Source organism: Gordionus sp. m RMFG-2023, chromosome 1 (genome assembly GCF_954871325.1).
Source record: "Gordionus sp. m RMFG-2023 chromosome 1, tfGorSpeb1-WG-v2, whole genome shotgun sequence".
NCBI classification, from domain to species: Eukaryota; Metazoa; Nematomorpha; class Gordioida; order Chordodea; family Parachordodidae; genus Gordionus; species Gordionus sp. m RMFG-2023.
Genome location: NC_088775.1, coordinates 81,487,618 through 81,508,311, shown reverse-complemented (window position 1 = coordinate 81,508,311; position 20,694 = coordinate 81,487,618). Strand labels below are relative to the sequence as shown.

Below are 20,694 nucleotides of genomic sequence, written 5' to 3'. Positions count from 1 at the left end.
TTTTTTAAAAGCATCTTATTTTAACGTAGATAAAACAATTAGTCGACTGTTATATTTTTTACAATTATATATCGTTTACTTGGGGTTTTTCAGGTTTACATGTGGGTAAGACAGTTCCCCACCTGATACAACTTTTAACGGTCCTGGGCATCGGACGGTTTTTATTATTATTTATCAATCATATAACTATAATCTATATTTAAAAAAAATTCACAAATAAGATGAATCCAGTAGAACTTCCAACTCAAAATTCGCAAACGAAATCGTGGCAAATAGTTTAATGAACGGTAACGAAGAAAATTTGATAGCCGCGGATTCGAGAAACGGGTCATCTTTTGAGGTCAAGCAACAACTGCCGAATAGGAAGGGAGAATCGTTGCCATCAAATTACCCCGAACATTTATACGAAAGTAATCACTTAAAAATAATCTAGTAGCTTTGAATATTGATTTTTTTTAAAAATAAATACTAAAGATAATCGATAATATTTAGTTTACTAAGCAATCACAATAATTTTTTTTTATAAAGTGAATGTCCCACCTCAATCTTTGAATCCGATAGGACCGAACTCTAAAGATGGTCTCTGTTTTAAAAAAATTGGAACCAAAATTACTTACCTAATAATCATGATTTAAAACTACTATAATTTTTTAACTATTTACAATCGCTAACTAAAACCAAGATTCACATTATTTTAAAAAAAATCAGATTTTCCATTAAATAATCATTTGTCTTTACCTAAATGACTAAAAAAAAGAATATTTGGCCGTAGTTTTATTATTTTTTTTAACATTCAAATATCACTTTTTAAAAAAAATAAAATTTTCCCTATGTGTTTTATTTTATACAATAGACATTGATATCATTTCTCATCTAAATGGAATGGGTGACCAAGCGCCCATCAATGATTTTAAAAATTTGATCCTTGACGAAAACGAAATTATCACCACGAGGATGAATGATTCGAAATGTTTACCCGTTATGTTGGGTGGTGTGGTCACCGGCTGGAACGCTATATCCGCCACTCTATTGTGGAAAAGGATGTTAGGAATATTGGGAAATGTCAACACGTTGGGAGATCAAAAGATTAAGCTACGTTTTGCTAATTACTTATCCGAACTCTATGATAGGCTATTAAAAGTTTGGATTTTGAAAAAAATATGTTATTTTATTTTTACAGAATATACTGATTTAAGATCTTGACTAAACCCAACTGGGTTTTCGGGTCGGGTTATGTCGGGTTTTTGACCGCTAAATTTAAACAATAACAATTCTAAAAAGGCTTGTTTTACAATTATGATTATGTTTAAAATCTTATATTTTTATAAACGCAAACTTATTTTAACAATTTAATTTCTACAGATCAGAGACAATCAACATATTATTCATTCCGAAAAGCTTAGACCTGCCAAAACATATGGCCAAGATGAAATTGACAGTCCAAACAAAGAAAATTACGACAACGATTCATATCTAACGCTTAATCCGCCATTGATTCAATTTTTCCCATGGGCTTTTCAGGTTATCTTTTTTTTATATAAAAGATATCTTATTTTTTTTCCCTTCTCTCGAGAAATTTGATTATCAAAGTCAGCTTCTTCTTTTTTTCGGTTATTTTATTTTTAACTACATTTATATAAAATATGTTGCTAACCCTGCATTAACAATTAGTAGGAATTCTCTGCGAAGTATTCAAAATATCCTGTTTGTATTCTTCACCACGAATTCGCGCTAAATATGAATGAGGGGTAATAAAGTCTACAGTTTTCTAGAGTCTAGCTTGATTCATTTCGTTTTTTTTAACATCAAAATTATCTTTAAAAAAAACTAACTTAAGGCATGCTCCGATGTGCTCATTTTAGTTCGCAAAATGGATTCCCAGAAAGAAGATTTTATTGAAATTGATTCCCCTTCTTTTTCGGCCTATTTCGTGTCCGCATTTACTTTCCTCTTCAAAATAATGTTTAGAAGGCACGAAACCATTCCTCCACTCGATATGCTGACGAGATTTTATTTCATAATCAGCACTGGCCTTCATCCTTTGACAGAAGTAAAAATAAATAAAATAATAATCCTAATTGTTTTGTATGATAATTTTTATGGGGGCTTTTGAAATTAATTTTTTCAAAATAAATTTAACGTTTTATGTTTAACATTTTGGATAAGTTTATATTTAAAAATTTTTTTTTAAAAAATTCTTGAAGTTGTTATTACTGATCTGCATTGGGCCTAATTTTCAAGCCCGGCCCGGCCCGAAATTTATTTTATAAAGTTTTGCCCGAACCCGAAATTTTTTTAAAAAAATTTTGCCAGCCCGGCCCGAATTTATTTAAATATAGAAATTAATTTTTATAATTACACAAAATAAACGATATATGTTATTTGGCGTCTACTTTCTATGAATAAAATCACATATTTTTATTTTACATAAAAAAATTCAACATAAGATAAATTTTAAAATAATTTTAAGACCCGACCCGGCTCGAATTTTCTTAAAAAAATTAGACCCGAAGCCTGTTCGACGGGCCGAACCCACTTTTGCAGATCTCTAGTTGACATCACCAGTTGAAGTGATAATTATTTCATATCCGATAGTGGGTTGGACTGACAAACACGTTAATAGTGGATCCCCCCCCCCAATTACAACTAAGATTTTGATAAAATGCAAAATAACATAAATTAATACAATATATTTATTTATTAAATTAATATATGTTGGTGAATTTAAAAATAATCACCAAAAAATGGTAACATTACCTTAAAAAAATCTCATTTTATATTCCTCTACTATTATTTATTTATTTTACCCCATCACATTACTTATCACATCTTACCTTAATATTTATTACTCTTTTTGAAACTTGGATTTTCAGACACTGCCAAATCATCTCAAGGAACTCTGTAGCCAGTCTTCTTTTTTTAAAAACATATATATCCTCATCGGACCTATTTTTCAGGTTCGATTTAATCCGAATGTTTATCCGACTAATCCAATCCAAAAATGTTTTTTAAAGATCCGATTTGAATTTTTAGAAATAAAATGAAGCCAATCCTGGAACTTCAGAATTTTACTACACGTTCAAAAACATTATTTTGAAAATAATGTTATAGCTTGGGCATACATGGTTGTGGAATAAAAATATTGCTTTATAAACGTAATAATAATAGTAAAAAAACTAAACAGTTTAATTATATGACGTGGTGATGGTTGGGCATAATGTGTGTATGAGATTGATATTCACAATCACAAGATTCTCGTCATTTTATAAACTACACAAAGTTCAGAGATTTTAAAAAATATACATTAGACTTCATTTTAACAAAATCCTGCAATTGATAAACAGCGTAAACAATTTTATGTGATTATGAAGCTTTTTGAGTTCATGAGTAGTGTTGTTTAACTGCTCGATTTGAGCCTATTTTTAAAAACGGTTAACATGTTAGCCAGAAAAATATTGCCAAACATTTGTGCCATCTATGAGCAAAATTTTTAGGTTTGCATAATATTTTTCTGGATAAAACATTGAGTTAGCCATTTTTAAAAATTGGCTCAAATCTAGCCGTTTAGCAGCACTAGTCATGAGCATAACTTGGTTCTCGATATAATTTATTATCTTGTTCGGTTCGTAATTGTCATAGTTCACCCAATTATTTAAATTAGTATCAATCTCTGTTTCAGTATGAATTATATATGAATAACTGGCATGGTTAGTGAATAAAACGCGGGGAGTATATCAAAATATTATTCCTACATGTTTGAGCCGACCCGGTTGCCGCCAACTTCTGATAGAAATGTATTAACTTTTTTTTCTCCCATTAATTTTTTTATTATTTTTAATACTCCAAAGCTGAATACTACACTCTCTATTCCTCCTACAAATATTGGTCCACGACTAAAGTATTCCTTCGTGTTGGCGTCGACTTTGATGCAACAATATTCCAAACGCATTTATTCTCATTATTTACCAGGGTCCACTTACCTCCTATACCCTACCTTGATTCATTCCGCCACTGCCTTAATTTTTTCGCAAAATGATCTATACACTAACCGCGATCTTTCCTTCTCGGAAGCTTTGGTACTGAAAAGATTTAAAATTTGAATTCCATGTTCCAATGGAGTCGCTACCTCTATTTTAATGGCTGCCATCTTATAATAAATTCTCATTTTTTTTTATTTTAAATTTGTCTTTTTAATTTGCAAAAAAAACATCAGAATGATCGAGCTAAAAGAGAAGCCTTGACATTTTTGGGGACCATCAGAATTTTGTGCCTTCCTCTTAAACGGAACCAAGAAAATTTACAAGTTTTTTATTTTATTTTTAAAAAATATCTTTTCGGTTAAATTATTAAATTTAAAATAATATTAATGAAAATCAGCTGATCGTTATCAAACATATTTTCGAAGTGTTGAAAAATCCGTACATCAAGGATACCCAAATAAAGTATGAAATTTATTATTTTTCGATTATGATGTTTTTATAAAAAACATAAAGAAAGAAAATTTTTAGAATCGTGAGATAAGATTGGATGCATTGGTCCTTGCCAAATTATGTTTCATAATTAGAGGAATATAATAATTAAAAATAACCGTATTTTATTTGTTAGAAATATACCGGTTTCTTATTAATCGATCTTTCATATTCTTGATATTCGTTATCAGCCTATATCCGATGTTATCGAAATGACGAATAAAAAAAATATCTATGAATTTCTCCCATAATGTTATCATTAAAAATGGAGAGAATCAGATCGATCTCTGAAAATTTGTTTTTTTTGCCTTACCTCTAGTATTTGTAAATAGTGACTCACGTTACAATTAAAATCCGATCTCCTAAAATATATATATACATATAAATAGAGAAAACAGTTTAATATAATAATTGTTATACTAGCTATATATAACTTTTTAAGTTGTTATGGTGGGATCCGACATGATTTAGCAGCTGAACGATAAAAATCTTCCAATGAGATCAATTTTTCTTTATTAGGATAAATAATTCTTAGGTTATTTAACGAATAGATATGAAAATTAATATAATAATAAAGAAAAAATTGATCTCACAAAAAGATTTTTGAAATTGATTAACTATTATGGTAAAACAATTTAATTAAACTCCATTTTATTGGATCAGAAGATTTAATATTATCGGCCGATAATTTTTTTTTTAAAAAAAAGAGGAATAATCGGCCCAATCTAAAAAATATCGGTGGGCATCCCTTTCTTATGGCTCTTTCCCAGGTTTACAATAGGCCATTTTTTCTAATCACCTTTCTCTATTTTTCGCCTTCTGGGCATCTCCCCGGGATAGACCTAGCGTTTTCATGTCATTATCTAACATTTTCACCCAGCTTGTTTTTTTATTGCCCTCTGGGTCTTGTTCCCTCCATTTTTAACCAATCCTCCTTTAATGATATATCTAATTAGTTTCAAATTCTACTAGATCACCTCATCTCTAATTATTTATATATTTTATTGGGGGGGGGGGGGGGGGTTAGCATTGAGTAAGGAAGAAAGAGTTTTTAAGATGTTCAGTTTGTAATTTGACCATAATATGATTTACATAGGGTTCTTTCGATGAAGATATTAACAAACTTTCTATTCCATCGTTATTATTGCATTTTTACGATCGATAAAAACCTACTTAACGATAACGACTATAAAACCGTGGTCCAAGAAATATTAATCGTGCTATTGGAAAGTTTGAAGGTATATACATAACATAATATATTTATTTCATATAATAAGCCCTCTATCATGATCTGCATTGCGATCACGTGTATCTGACTTTTTTTTCATAAAACTAAATATTTTTTTTGCATAAAGTAGTTTACTTTGAATGCTATTCATAAACCCAAAAACTCGTATCTTAAATAAACGTTGACAAATTAGTTATATTATTTGATAAAAAAATTCTAATTATTTGTGGCTGGGACTTAACCTACATCGATCCAAATATAATGATAAATCCCTCGATCTCGTGGAGTTTACGCCAATTACAGTTTTATCTATCCTTCTTAATCATATATGCCACTAGTTTGCCTCTACATTAACCTCCATCGGTAGCAAAATCTCAGAACTTTTTTTTAAAAAAAGGATTACTGATCCTGCTAAAAAATCGATCAACAACGAAGAATCTCCTTTGTTCGGCATAGGCTTGTTACCCCGAGAGAAGGAAAGAAAGAAAGAAAGAACGTCCATTCAATAATCATTATTTCCCTAATATTTACCCTCCATGGTTTCATTTATATTCATAAATTTTTTTCTATTTTTGTTTTAAAGTCCATCCATTATTGTTATGCAACATTATAAGATTCATTTATACAAATAGAGAAATTATTGCAAGGGAAGAAAAAGAAAAAAAAATAAGAAATTAAAATTTCTTATATTTTGTCTCCATTAAAACAATTTCAAAATGTCAGATACGATGGGTTTGCATCCAACGCTAATACGTTATTGGACCAAAAAAAATTATTTTTTTTGTGTTTTTTAGCACGATAACATAAATATAAAGTTAATGGCTTGCGAAAATTTACGCTCTTTGTCCGAGATATTTTATCATTTCGGTGGACAACTTATTCCTAAAGACGGCCGATCATTTTTATTCAAGTCCTTCTTAACCGACTCATTACCCGATTTCATTATCAACGTAAACATCCAACATGATAAGAAGAAGAAATAAAATTTTTTAAGTTAAATTTATGATGCCACGTAATTAAGTGAGATTCGTTTCCGCCTTTTCGATTTATAAAAAAAAAATTAAGCTACCAATTATATTACAAAAAAAAATGTTTTTATCTCTAATCTATAATTTTTTTTTAATTCAGGAGATAAGCTTATCCATCGAAAGAGAAGTCACGAGTCTGAAGGATTTGAAATCAAACTCCACGAGTTATGACCAAGTTTTTTTTTAAAAAAAAAATGTATTTTTTTGTTTTATTTGTTTGAAATGTGATGACATTTAAATAATAATTTTTATTCTTGATAAACCTAGAATTATATTTTTAAGTTTCGATCAATGGCATTGCTAACGAATATTATTTTTTTTCGAGCACGCTTAAATAATGTTTTTAAAGAAAGGGCAAAATTCTTTAGCACTTTTAAAAGCTAGGAATGTCAACGTCGACACTCATTGCGATCACCAATCATGAATAAGGACAAACTTTTTTTTGGGATTATATTTACTTTTGGAATTATTACACTCGAACCAAAAGACGAATTATACTCGAACCAAAGAAAAAATTATACTCGAACCGAAAGAAACAAAGTCTTTTATTTTTCAAACACTAAAATCTAACAATGAATCAATAATAATAAAATATATCAAATACATAAAAAAAATCAATATTATTTTTTTTTAAATTAATAACAATAATAATAATATACATATACCTAGAACACTTTTATTTTAAAGGAAACCTAAATATGACATTTCGGGTTTAATTATTTTTTTAAAAAAAGGGCCAAAAACTTTATTTTTAGTAAAATAATATATTTAAAATTGATTTTTTTTAAAGGTTTTATTAAAATACTAATTAGTGCCTCGAGGAGATATTATTTCGGAAAACCCTTTACCTGCCAACTTAAATATTTTTTTATATTCAAAATAAATTGTATCATGTATATTAATAACCTAATCAAGGTACAACACTTGGTCCAATCTCTAATATTTTGCCTAGTCGAATATGCCTTTTCTCTATACCCTTCTAGATGTAAAATCCCCAGTAGAATTTCAAACGATTATTGTAATGGTAACGAATTTATGCCTTTGATAAGCTCAAGCCGAAGGTCATTGCCTGGTACCGAAGAAATTGTACAAGATCAATTACCAGTTTTTGATGATGTCAGTCGGGATTTGATCGGTGTTGTTTTGGAGGTTTTTTTATAAAAAAAAATTGTTAAATATAAATGGTATTTCTAGTATCCTGAAATAATTTTTGTAATATCTTGAATTAATAATAATTCGTATTTAAAAAGCAACTAAAACTATGTTTATTTCATTTTTCGAATTCAACTATATATATGGTGAATTCCATGACAAATCAACATGAATTTCAACCTGATCTCTTCAGATTTTTCTGAAATTTAGTTTAGAGTTTGCATATATTATAACTAATAAAAAAATAAAATTTTAACCTCCAACTCCAAGCAGCTACTGAGATACTGATCTTTAAAGGTCGAATAAAGGTGGAATTTTTTGGCAAAATGCTCTCCCTTTAATTTTAAATATCTTTCGATATAATTGAGATAAAAGCGTCATTTAAATTATATAACCTAATGGCTGGTCTTTAAAGTTATATAATGTTAAATATTTTTAAAAAAATTTTAATGTCATAAACCGGAAATTGTCATAAAATCAAATAAGCATTTATATATGGATTTAGAACTTAATAATAAATGTGCAAAATTTTAAGTTGGGCCGAGCTCATGTTTAGGAGATATGGCAATTAGTCAATTGTAAAAAATCGTTGTAAATATTTGATTTCATTGTTAATATATTTAACCCTTTCGCGCCCAGTGAGAACATTTGACATCAGAATTTTTAATCAATTAATTTTTATATTTAAAAAACAAATGGTTGCTATTTAGACACATTAATTTATAAAAAAATATTTATTATTTCGTATTTTATCATTAACCTGTCAAAGTCATTATTTTATTATATCAGAATCCAAGTTCAAAGTTAGGTATTTTAGGCGCCAAAATTTTTACATTCTTACATCGATAACCATTCTATATAAATATAAATAAATCAAAGGTAAATAATGTTTTTATAATAAATTATTACTAGTATTTCATATTTAGTAAAAAAAAAATTAACAATAACTATTATTTATATGATTTTTTGAAGGAAATGCAAATTGGTAACATTGGGATTTCCTAATGTAATTTTTCCCATAAATTTTTTAAAATTAAATATTGAAAATATGATATAGTAAGAATTGAATAAAAGTTATTTCCATTTAGCAAGCTACTATAATTATGCAAAGAGTTAAGAAAGTGGCAATTTTTTTTATTATGCTTTTTTTATAAATAATTTTAGATACCCTCAACATATATTATACCAGAGGGAGATATATCTGATGTAGATATTGAGAAGGATGAGGACTTTGAAAATGTCACAGTAGTTGATCTAAATATGACCTATGATATTTTACCAGATATAGGGTTAGAATTGGAAAATTATGATAATGATAATGATAGTATCCCAAATAATAGGAAAACCCTTTGGCGAAATAAGGATTTATATAAATAATTTTCACCACCACCTGATAAAGAAATTTCGCCTTTCAAATATTTTAAAAAATTTATAGATGATGATATTATTAACAATTTAGTAGAGCAAACGAATATTTATTCTTTTCAATTATCTGGTAAATCAATAAATACAAATACTAGTGAAATTGAAAAATTTCTTGGGATTCACCTATACACAGGCATTGTTAAATTGCCATCAATAAGGCAATATTGGGCTCTAGAGACAGTGATTCCTCAAGTTTCTCAATGCATGACAAGAAACAGATTCTTGGAATTGAGAAAATACTTTCATATTAATGATAATAATAATATAATCCTTAGGGGCCAGCCTAATTACGATAAACTTTTCAAACTTAGACCATTTATTAGTGCAATGAAAGTGAACTTGAGAAGATTCAATTAGAGGAAAAATTATCTATTGATGAAATGATAGTCCCCTTCAAAGGGCGATGCGAATTTAAACAATATATTAAATCAAAACCGCATAAATGGGGAATTAAAATTTTCGCTTTATGTGGATCATCTGGAATGCTCTACGATTTCGAAATATATTTAGGAAAATCCACAAATATTAAAAAAACTTTGATGGGAATTAGCGGAGATATCGTTATACGACTATTAGAAACTGTTCTCCCACATAAAAATCATAAAATTTACATGGATAACTTTTTTTCTTCGTTATAGTTTAGCAGTTGCTCTCAAAGATAATGGCTTTGTCATGTCGGGGACCCTTAGATCTAATCGATTATCGGGATGCCGTCTGGTTGATGATCCTAAAGAAAAAAGGAAGAGGGTCCTTTGATTATAAAATGGATTCTAATAATAATATTATAATTTGCAAATGGTTTGATAACAAACCAGTTATCGCCATATCATCATTTATAGGTATAGATCCAATATCAAGAACGAGAAGATGGTCGGTGTCTGATAAATGTTTTGTCAGTGTCGAAATCCCGGCCATAATTCAAGATTATAACGGTGGTATGGGTGGGGTGGATCTCCAAGATATGTTAATGAGCTTTACAGAACTGATATTGAATGGAAGCGTTTTTATATGAGAGTTTTCTTTCATTTGTTAGATTCTTGTGTAGTGAATTCATGGTTGCTCTATAGGCGCCACATGAAGCAAAAATACGAAACATGTATCACTTTTAATATTTAAATCACAGATAGCTAAAGGATTGATGATGGTTGGAAAGGAAAACGATGGGAAAGAAAGTAGGCCTAATTTGAAGATAAAAAAAAGAAAGAAATTGAATAGTATTTATCCAATCCCAGAGGTAAGATTAGATAAAACAGGACACTGGCCATCGGCGGCTAGCAGGCAAAGGTGCAAAAATTGCAATAATGGGTATTCAAGATTTGAATGCATAAAATGTAAAGTATCGTTATGTTTAAATAAAAATCGTAATTGTTTTATTTTTTATCATTCAAATTAAATTGTATATTTTTTACATATGAATAACCCAATGATGACAATTGGTAACATTTCATAATTTTATATATATATACTTTTTTAAATAAAAAACGTTGAAAATGTGTTATTTGCGTCTTGTTTAACTCAGTTTTAGAAAAAAAAAAATTTTTGTTCACGGGAACTATGTTGGGCGCGAAAGGGTTAAGCTAAAATCTTTTAAATATCGGTCCGGCACGGGTTTTATATTTTCAGTCCCGGCCCGGATTTGGATTTTTTTAAAATATATTATTTTAATTTTTATAGATAATAATGGAAATTTAAAATATTCTGCCCGGCACCGATATTGAAATTTTTTTAGGTTTGGCTCAGGTATATTTTAAAAAAAACTTAAAATACGACATGGCCTTGTAGCTTCGGGTCCGCAATGCTCTGATTTAAAGAAAAGATAAAATAAGGTGGGGGGGGGGCTATTGTATGTAATATTTTTATTTCGTTCCTAAAATTTTTATAATTTGGATAAACATTACGTTGTGAAGGTCTAAGAAATATACTTCCGTGGATGATTAACCAGAATAAATCATTAACGATCAATTTGCATTGTCTGACATAAAAAGTTAAGAAATATGTTTTGAAAATTTTTTGGAAGATAATTTTAATACTAACGATGAAAAATCATTAAGCAATTAAAAATAAATTTGAAACAAAAAAATTCCGATATCGACTGTTTTATCAAGTTCTTAGACTTTAAAAACAAGAAGAATTTTCTACGACTGAATCCATGGCAAGGATAGCAAAAAAATTGGTAAAGGGAAAGGGTGTTTTATCCAATCCAAATATTATAAAGCTGTTTCGAGATTATTTTATAGAAAATTCGAAAATTTCATAATTCCGATTAAAAGATTAGTATGATGCCTGGTAAACACCGTTTTTTATCAATAAAGGTTAGAGACAACCATTTAAAGAAAATGCTAATTTTATATTCTAATTCAAAGAAACCTATATTACATTTTTCGTAATAGCTCATACAAAGGGGTAGCAGAAAGAGCTATCTTCAGCATCCATATGAGAATCAAATATAAACATCCTAGATTCATTAAAAGATCATGAATATGAAAAAATAATATCTTGTTCAAAAGTCAAACCTATTCCTAGAATCAGAAGCTTCATTCTTTTATGCCACTTAGGGAAAATTAAGTTAAAGTTAAACTATTTACAAATTGTACAAATATGAATTTGCAATATATAAAAATTAAATTTAGTCTTCAATAAATTAAAAAATTGATTTGTATTTTTTAGTTATTTTTTAATAAGGAGAATTCCATTCATCAAATAAATTAACCCCCCCCCCCCCTAAGAAAAACAACAACATTTCCCTAGAAGTATTAAACATAAAATATTTGATAGCTTTTGACATATTACTTATTGATTAATATCAAGTATTTAATTAGATATTTGCAATAGACTAATGATTAAAATGTAATATCTCCTTAATTTGAGCTCAGCTCAACTTGAAAATTTGTTTATTTATTAATCCTAAATCTATACATAAAAAAAATTTGAGAGAAAAAAAGGCAGATTTGATTTTTTGACCATTTCCTGTTTTTTGACATTTAAAATTAAAAAAAAATAATTAACTTTGTATAACTTTAATGGTTTACCATTATGCTATATAAAGAATTGTAAATGCCATTTCTAGCTCAATTATATATATAAAATAAAAAGGAGGTAATTTTGCCCAAAAGCACCATTTTTTCGATATTTAGCGGCTCGTATTTCAGCCGTTGTTTAGAGTTGGAGGATAAAATTTAATTTTTTTCTTAGTTGTAATATATACAAACTTTTGTAAAATTTAGAAAAATCTGTGGGGGTCGGATTGAGAATCGTGTTTTTTTTGTTGATTTGTCATTCACCATATATATATATATAACTAAATAATAATAAATATTGCAGTTCATTGAACTGTTAATACATAACAGTATCTATATAAATATAATTTATGTTTTATAGTAGTATCATATATATTTTATTTAAATGATATATAGACTTTAGACAAGGTTTCCAAGGATTTTGGACCTAATTCTTCATCGATTGAGCCAAAGCTAAAGGATTCTAACGAAACCATTAGCAATACTTCAAATTCGAATAGCGAAATCCCAAGCGATCCAGGCCATGATGTTCTGAATTCAAAAAATGACGATCCCGACTCTAAGGCACCTCAAACTTCGAACATAATGCAAATGGGCAAATATTTTTCCAAACATCTGGTTCATCATCTTTGCCACTTCCCTCTTTATAACGACGGGTATTATAAGCTCGATTCATGTATAGATGAAATGATGTCCCTTAACGTGGACGGTGAAAACTATCGGAAGAATCAAATCCAAACCAATGAAAATGAATGGGCTAATATGACGGACGTTTGTAATTCTCCCAGTGTTCAGGTTTACTACTCTTTTAAAAAAATTCTAGATAATTTTTACCAATTATATTTTCTAGACTCTATCTTTCTTTCCTTCTAAAAAGTCTATGAGGTTTTCTTACTTTTAAACTATATTTCGCAACTAATGTTTCACTTCACACAACCAATATATTATCTTTTCACCCTTTGCTATCTTTCAAACTATAATCGGAAAATTTTGCAATTTATATTATTATCTAAATTCAGTTTGCATAGCCTATTAAATGAGGGTAATGATGTATGGCGTTGGTCGACATATAGCTATTTGTTATGCCCCCCCCCTCTCCCCCAAAAAAATCAATGCCTCCCACTTTCAAAATATATTAACCAGAGTTGTTAAAGTATCTAAATATATAAATGTAGTATGAATATCTAGATACTATTTTAGAGATATCTATATCTATTTTTAGATACTATTAAAGATTCATTTTGATATACTTGTAACCCTTTTTTATATTAAAAATAAAAATATTTGAATGTAAAATTCATTTTATTTCATATTTGTATATTTTAAATAAATGTATATTAAAAAATATTAAAACTAATAAGTAATTCTATGATCAATCGACCAGTGATTCGGACGGCTATATTAAAAATAATGAAACTTGGCATGATAGTTTTATCTATGTTGTATATTTTAGTAAAATCAAAATTTTAGAGGCTAACTAAACCAGAATTAAAGATATACACCTTCAAAATCGATTTTATTTAATCTTGTTTTCTTAAAAATACTTAAGATAGAGTTACAAGTTATATATCATTTTATAGTGCACTTAAGATTTTACATTGGGAAATATCAAAAAAAATTAAAGAATTTCAAGTGTTTTCTTATTTACGTAATTGGTAAAAACGTTTTCGCCCTTTGGTTTTGGATGCGACATCCATCAAACTGAATATTTAATTTGGGGGAGAAAAATGAGGAGTCCTTCACACGTTTGTGGATAAGCCACACGTACTTGTACGCGCTACGTCTGTGGGCTGATTAAAAGGGAATGGGCAGAAAAACACCACACCCACGAATTGCATATGTATTTAATTACTTTATAAATTTTAAAGTACATTTTATCTATGATAAGTTAAAATAAAAATAAGTGAAAAGCTAGTATCAATGAAATATAAGTTAGAGAATAAGTGAAATTAAAAGATTAAAACCTGTAATAAAGAAGAGTTTAAGGCAGATTTCGATATAAACCTTTTATTTTTATTCAATTTCAGGGACTGTTTCATTAGGTTTAAATCCTTTAGATATATTTTTAAAAATTTCTAAGACCTGACCCGACCACCTAAGCCGGGTACGGGCCGATCCTACTTTTGCAGATCACTACCTTCTATCACTCCTAAGAAGTCTATGGATTGTAGTCAATAGGTAACCATCGCGCCTTCCTTTTAACTTGAGTTCCGCTATCATATGAACAGTATCTTCGGATAGCCATTTGTTTCTCGGAAAATAGTTGTTAATATTGAGGAGATCATTGCAGGCTCCAAATAAATTGTTTTTGAAGGACAACCAGCATTCCTCTACAGAAGCGAGATAGATAGAGACATGAGGTAAAATAGAATATTTGACGCTTACAAAAAGCTCAAATACTTCTGTAAAGCTAGAGTGTTCAAAATACTTCCATTTATAAGGCTAGAAAACAGCAAATTAATCACTGACCCAGATGAACAGATGGCATTGTGGTTAGATCATTATATGGGTATCTTCAAATCTAGGAGGCCAATCTTGATACCATCCATTAGCCATAGCGTTGAACAATTTGATGCAAACTTTTCATTGGCCGATATAACTGCCGCCATAAATAAACTCAGGAATAACATATCTCCTGGTACTGATAACATTACTGGGGAACATCTGAAAGCCGCCCTTAGCGATTTATCAGTTCTTACTGAGATTCTTTAATAAGATACTGCTGATTGAGATATGATAATCTTCTACAGCTTCTTATTTCTGGTAAAAATAAAAAATTAACATTATTATAAATAGATTTTTTGGGGTGTTGGTATTCTCCAAAAATGTTTATTACCTTTATATTAAACTATTTAATAAAAAGATAGCCATTTTTATTTTTTTAATTTTTATTATTTTTATAAATAAAAAAGATAATATAGATGGCGTTATATTCAAAAATCATTATAACATAATATATTTAATAAAAATATGAATTATGTTGGTATTTTAAAAAAATCCAATGAGTATAACCAATATGATGTCCTGGGACGATAAGTAAGCAGGCAGCCCATACAGATATAATTATTATTTGGACAAAATAAACATATTTTAAAATTTTATATACAAACTATTATAAAATAATATCTCAATTATTGTATTCCATTTTGAGCTTATTAATGGAATTTCCTGAGGCCATAATTTTTAGATATATCTTGTTGCTGTTGGGATCTACTATCGTTATTATTTGATGTCACTTGTGGGGTAAAAGAAGGATGTTAGTCCACGGGGTTGTAAAGAAGAAATATATCTCTCCAGTAATTTCATTTTTTTTAGTAATGTGGCTAGCCACCAAAATTCGTCACATATAGAAAAAAGACCTGTCCAGACCATGGTCCTTAATAAAAGATCACATATACTTATGATGATTTATAGTGGTTAGCCACAAAAATAAATTATATATATATTTCTTTTTTACATTCCCACTGGTCACCATCCTTCTTTTACCCCACGATTGTATAATTTTTAATTCGTTTGTAAATAAAATAATTTAACTTGTAAAAATTGATAAGAATATATAAATATGTTATTGTAACAATTCTTTGCAACTAATTAAAAAATATGGAAATGTTTCGCATCAAATCTGCACAATAACGATAGTAGATCCCATAACAGCGACAGGACGTACTTACAAATTTTCGTCTCAAAATAAGCGTAAAAAGGAATATGCTAAAAACGAGGTATTTTTTTATAATAGTTTGTATATAAAATTTTAGTGTTTATTTTATAATATAGCATCCAAACAATAATCATATCTGTATAGGCTGCCTGTTTACTTATCGTCCTAGGACATCATATTGATTATACTTAATGGATTTTTTTATTTTAATACTAATACAATTCATATTTTTATTAACTATATTATGTTATAATAATCCTTAAATATAACGCTATCTATATTATCTTTCTTTATTTATAAAAATAATAAAAACTTAAATAAAATTAAAAAATCAATCGAGATTTTTTATTAAATAGTTTAATATAAAGGTAATAAACATTTTAGGAGAATATCAACACCCAAAAAAATCCCTTCCAAATAATGTTAATATTTTATTTTTACCGGAAGTAAGAAAACACTTAAATATTTTGTAAAAAAAATTTTCAATATTTTCCAATGTAAAATTTTATGGGTTAGAGAATGATATACTCTATCTTATGTATTTATTAGGCATATATCTTTGGATCTGGCTTAGCTAGCGCTCTAAAATCTCGATTTTACTAAAATATACAACATAGATAACTATAATACCAAATTTCGTTCATTTTAGAGATGGTCGTTAGAAAATCTCTTTTTTTGGTCCATTTGATGTGGAATGACCCTAATATTATAAAAATAACATGCGTTAAAACTTATAAACTTAAATATAAAGAAAAAATGTATATTATTTTTTCCCCATTTAAATTTATAGATATCAGTTCAAGATTTCTATGGATATTTTTATCATATACGTTAAAAAAAGGTACTGTGCACTATAAAGGAATATATAAATCCTTGCTTAGCCATGACGCCCATTAATCATTAAAAACAATAACATTGATGCGCAAAATTATTTTAAGCAAGTTATTTAGAGTTTTTTAAAAAAAATTTTTAGAGACTCCCCTGACTTTTGATGAATAAATTTTAAGTTTGATATAAAGTATTTTTTTTAATAAAAGCTTATTTTGGATCATTTATTCGAAAGAACTATAAAAATAGAAATATTGACATTTTCATTATTATCTTGTTTACATATATTGTGCTCTCAAGATAAGAGTTTTTGTTCGAGAACAACGGTTAAACCTGTATATAAATATGGTAGAAATTGTATCTGTATCTAGATGCTTTTTAAAATGATGTATCTATATCTAAATCCATTTTTAGGTTATATACTAAATCCATTTAAAAAGTATCTTTTAACAACTCTGATAGCACAGTAATCTTCACTCTTAACCTATTCGAGGAGGTTGATTTTAAAAGATAAAAAATAAACTGTCTCGAGTTGGGATCGAACCACATATGTGTTGGGCCTCAATGTCTAACCTTCTAAGCCACAATTGACATTTTAAAATATTTGTATATAAGGACAATTTGGTATGTTATCTATTATTTTTATAAAATCGCTTAAAAATTCAAACGTCCTCCACCAAATATTACCACTAATTGATACCTTTATAAACTTTAATTAAATATTTATTGTATATATTTATTTCTATCCCTGAATAAAGTTTTATATCTTAAACGAAACGTGTCTGCTATCGATGTGCGAACTGAATACCGCGATCGGTAAAGAGGTAAATATAAAAACAAAAAAAATTATTATACTCATTGGTTTGGAACGCGTGACGTCACTATCATTATTTAAAGATATGATTGCGCCAGTGCGATATATAATAATTAAACAAGAATCACGTGTTCCTTTATTTTAGTTATAAAATAATGGTAAGTTTTAAATTAATTAATTTTTTCTTTGAATTAAATTCCATAAAATAATTAGCGACCTAAATTAGTGATCTGCATCGGGCCTGATTTTTCAAGCCCGGCCTGGCCCGAAATATTTTTTAAATGGTTTTGCCGGCCTGGCCCGAAGCCGAAATTTTTTAAAAAAGTTTTGCCGGCCCGGCCCGAACCCTAAAATTTTTTAAAAAAATTAACCGGCTCGAATTTATTTAAATATAGAAATTAATTTTTATAATTACTCAAAATAAAAGACATATGTTATATGGCGTTTAGTTTCAATAAATAAAATCAAAATGCATATTTCACATAAAAAATTCAATATAAAATTGATAATTTTAGATATATTTAAAAAAATTTCCAAGGTTCTGCCTGACCCGACCCGATTTTTTAAAAAAATATTAGGCTCGACCCGAACCCGATTATTTTAAATATAATTAGGCCCGAGTCCGGTTCGAAGCCCGTTTGGGTCGGGCCTAACTTTGCAGATCTCTAACCTAAATATAATTATCTTGCGTGTTTTTTATTACTATTCCTAAAAAACTCTATTTAGCGCGCTTATCACCACATACCCGATATACGTTTGATAGTGAGGGACGAGTGCGGCAAATATGTTTGGCATCTTGATAATCTTAAATACGATTTTTTTAATCAACAATTCTTGGAAGACGCGTCTAAATACATGGACATAGGACTTGATTCTTCCGCCACCTTCGAAGATCATTCGATATCTTATAGTTTTTTCTTTCTTTCTCTTTTAGTGTTGTTAAACGGCTATGTTTTAGCTCAAAGATTTTGGACAAAATAATATTAAACAAGCCTCGAGATTTTGTAAATAAATGTCCCACCATTTCTGCCATCTATGAGCAAAATCTCTAAGCTTAAGTTATATTTTTTGGCTAAAATATTGATTAGTTAGCTGTTTTTAAAAACGAGTCGTTTTAAAAAATTACTTTTTTTATATATTATAATTAATAAGGGAGGGTAAGCTTTTCACCAAAAGTGGATGTTTGGAATTAAAACCCAATGAAATAGATTTATAAAAAATTTGAAATAATTGGATTTTTTTATCAGAATTCATATAACTTCTTTAAAAATTCCCCCCCCCCCCCTGCTCCTATGACTCTAATATTTTTCATAGTGAAATAGCTACAGAAGTTACTCGTCATTTTTAATTAACGCGAAGTTCAAGCGCTGTATTTAACGCTGTCTTTATTTACAAAATCAAACCCATAAATAGGTATAATTTGTAAATATGGAGCAAAACGAATGAAAACGCTATGATAACATTTTAAAACATATTTTGCCACATATATTTCAAAAATGTTAATCTCTGTGAAAAATCAACTGTGAATACCGTAAATGCCGGACCGTTTGAACAAATCGCGTTCACTATAAATGAGGCGTAGCACATGGGATTTTGAGGTAACACTACTGCGGGGCATTAGTAAATATAAAAGGAATAAAACATTACAATGCTTTTTGTTACACAATATTTTCAGGTAAGATAACTGAAGAATCCGTCGATAAAAGTGATACTGTTACCCTTTCAATATCTCCCAACCTTAAAATTTCTTCTTCCGGTTTAACTGATGAAAGAATTCCAGCATCGGCAACAACTGGTCACGATCTATTAAAAAAGGTTTTGCAAATTAATTATATTATATATTTCGGTATTCATAAAAATATAGGTGCTTGATATTATATCGGCTAACGAACTCCCCAATAGAATGCATAATTATCCTAGCAATATCGATAATCACGGGATCGAATATCTCGGCAAAAATCAATCCAAATATATTCATTTGACTCAGTTGGCCAAGGAATCAAGACCTCACTCAGAATACGGCAATAATTTTGAAAGGTTTTTTTTACGCTGTGAATTTAATATTATTGGCGTTAACTATACAACGCTTATGATATTTAACTTATCGAAATAAATTGGGTTTTTTAAATAATGGAATGTTCTAATTGTATTGTTCTGAATTTGATAATCCTATTTTAATTATCAAAAACCATAACTAAATTTTACTAGAGAATAAAGAGAGTTACAAAATTTTTTCAAAATTAATATTTATAATCATATGTCTCTAACCATCTCATCCACATATAAGTTTCTTCAATATTTTTTTTGATCACTTATATTATTTATCGGTTAATCCAATATTACCTCGATTTTGTCATATATATAGTTTCAATATTACAAAATACAATCAATCAGCCATCATTAAATCATAGTAAAGTTCTAGAATTAGTAAAACTACTTTTTTGTCACCTGGTCGTCCTCATATTTGGTAGTCACACCTTACAATGGTCAACACATTTTCATTCCTTAGAAAGATTAAATTTCTAGAGAGGGGGAGACATGATTAATTATTTATAAAATAAAAAAATAACTATGGATAGGTTAAGATCTATCCGGTATTTAACATTCCATAAAAAGCTTATTTTAACCGGTACATAAATTAATTATATATATTTATTTGTTTTAAATACACAGCAAACCATCTTTGTGCTCTAAATATAAAGAATTAACTATACCATTAACAACCACCGACTCTGATAATAATAGTGCCACTCTACCGAAATCCCAAAGCTTCAATTACCCCGCGAAAGATAGATTGGCAAGGAATTCTTGGTCGAGCGCCGACAAAAATAATTTACGAAATTCGTCTCGAAAGTTAATCGATATTTCAAAACAAAGATCTCGTTCCCCTACTATGCTTTTGTATAATTGCCGCCAATTTTTTCGCCACAATGAACTATTCAACATAAGAAATCGATCTGGCTTAAATTTAATACGCAAAAATGGACAGTTTATCAGGCAGCTTAAACATCTAGATTCCTTGAATTGGTATGCGGCAAAGATTTTATGATACTTAAATTGTTTATTCGTATGCTA

At 28.7% G+C, this 20,694-nt stretch overlaps 1 protein-coding gene across 3 annotated transcripts in view; it reads left to right on the top strand.

Moving 5' to 3' along the window:
• The window catches only part of LOC135931627 (ral GTPase-activating protein subunit alpha-1-like), a 40,717-nt gene that overhangs the window by 11,300 nt on the left and 8,723 nt on the right, over positions 1–20,694 (top strand). For all 3 annotated transcript variants that reach the window (XM_065468863.1, XM_065468864.1, XM_065468865.1), the window contains 17 exons: positions 222–410; positions 854–1,140; positions 1,363–1,521; positions 1,838–2,050; positions 3,849–4,076; positions 4,214–4,303; positions 4,378–4,442; positions 5,566–5,707; positions 6,492–6,647; positions 6,826–6,900; positions 7,641–7,874; positions 12,716–13,114; positions 17,564–17,629; positions 18,346–18,529; positions 19,295–19,434; positions 19,484–19,656; positions 20,293–20,646. In XM_065468863.1, the coding sequence (XP_065324935.1) occupies positions 222–410; positions 854–1,140; positions 1,363–1,521; positions 1,838–2,050; positions 3,849–4,076; positions 4,214–4,303; positions 4,378–4,442; positions 5,566–5,707; positions 6,492–6,647; positions 6,826–6,900; positions 7,641–7,874; positions 12,716–13,114; positions 17,564–17,629; positions 18,346–18,529; positions 19,295–19,434; positions 19,484–19,656; positions 20,293–20,646 (3,154 nt within the window). The remainder of the gene's footprint in view (positions 1–221; positions 411–853; positions 1,141–1,362; positions 1,522–1,837; positions 2,051–3,848; positions 4,077–4,213; positions 4,304–4,377; positions 4,443–5,565; positions 5,708–6,491; positions 6,648–6,825; positions 6,901–7,640; positions 7,875–12,715; positions 13,115–17,563; positions 17,630–18,345; positions 18,530–19,294; positions 19,435–19,483; positions 19,657–20,292; positions 20,647–20,694) is intronic.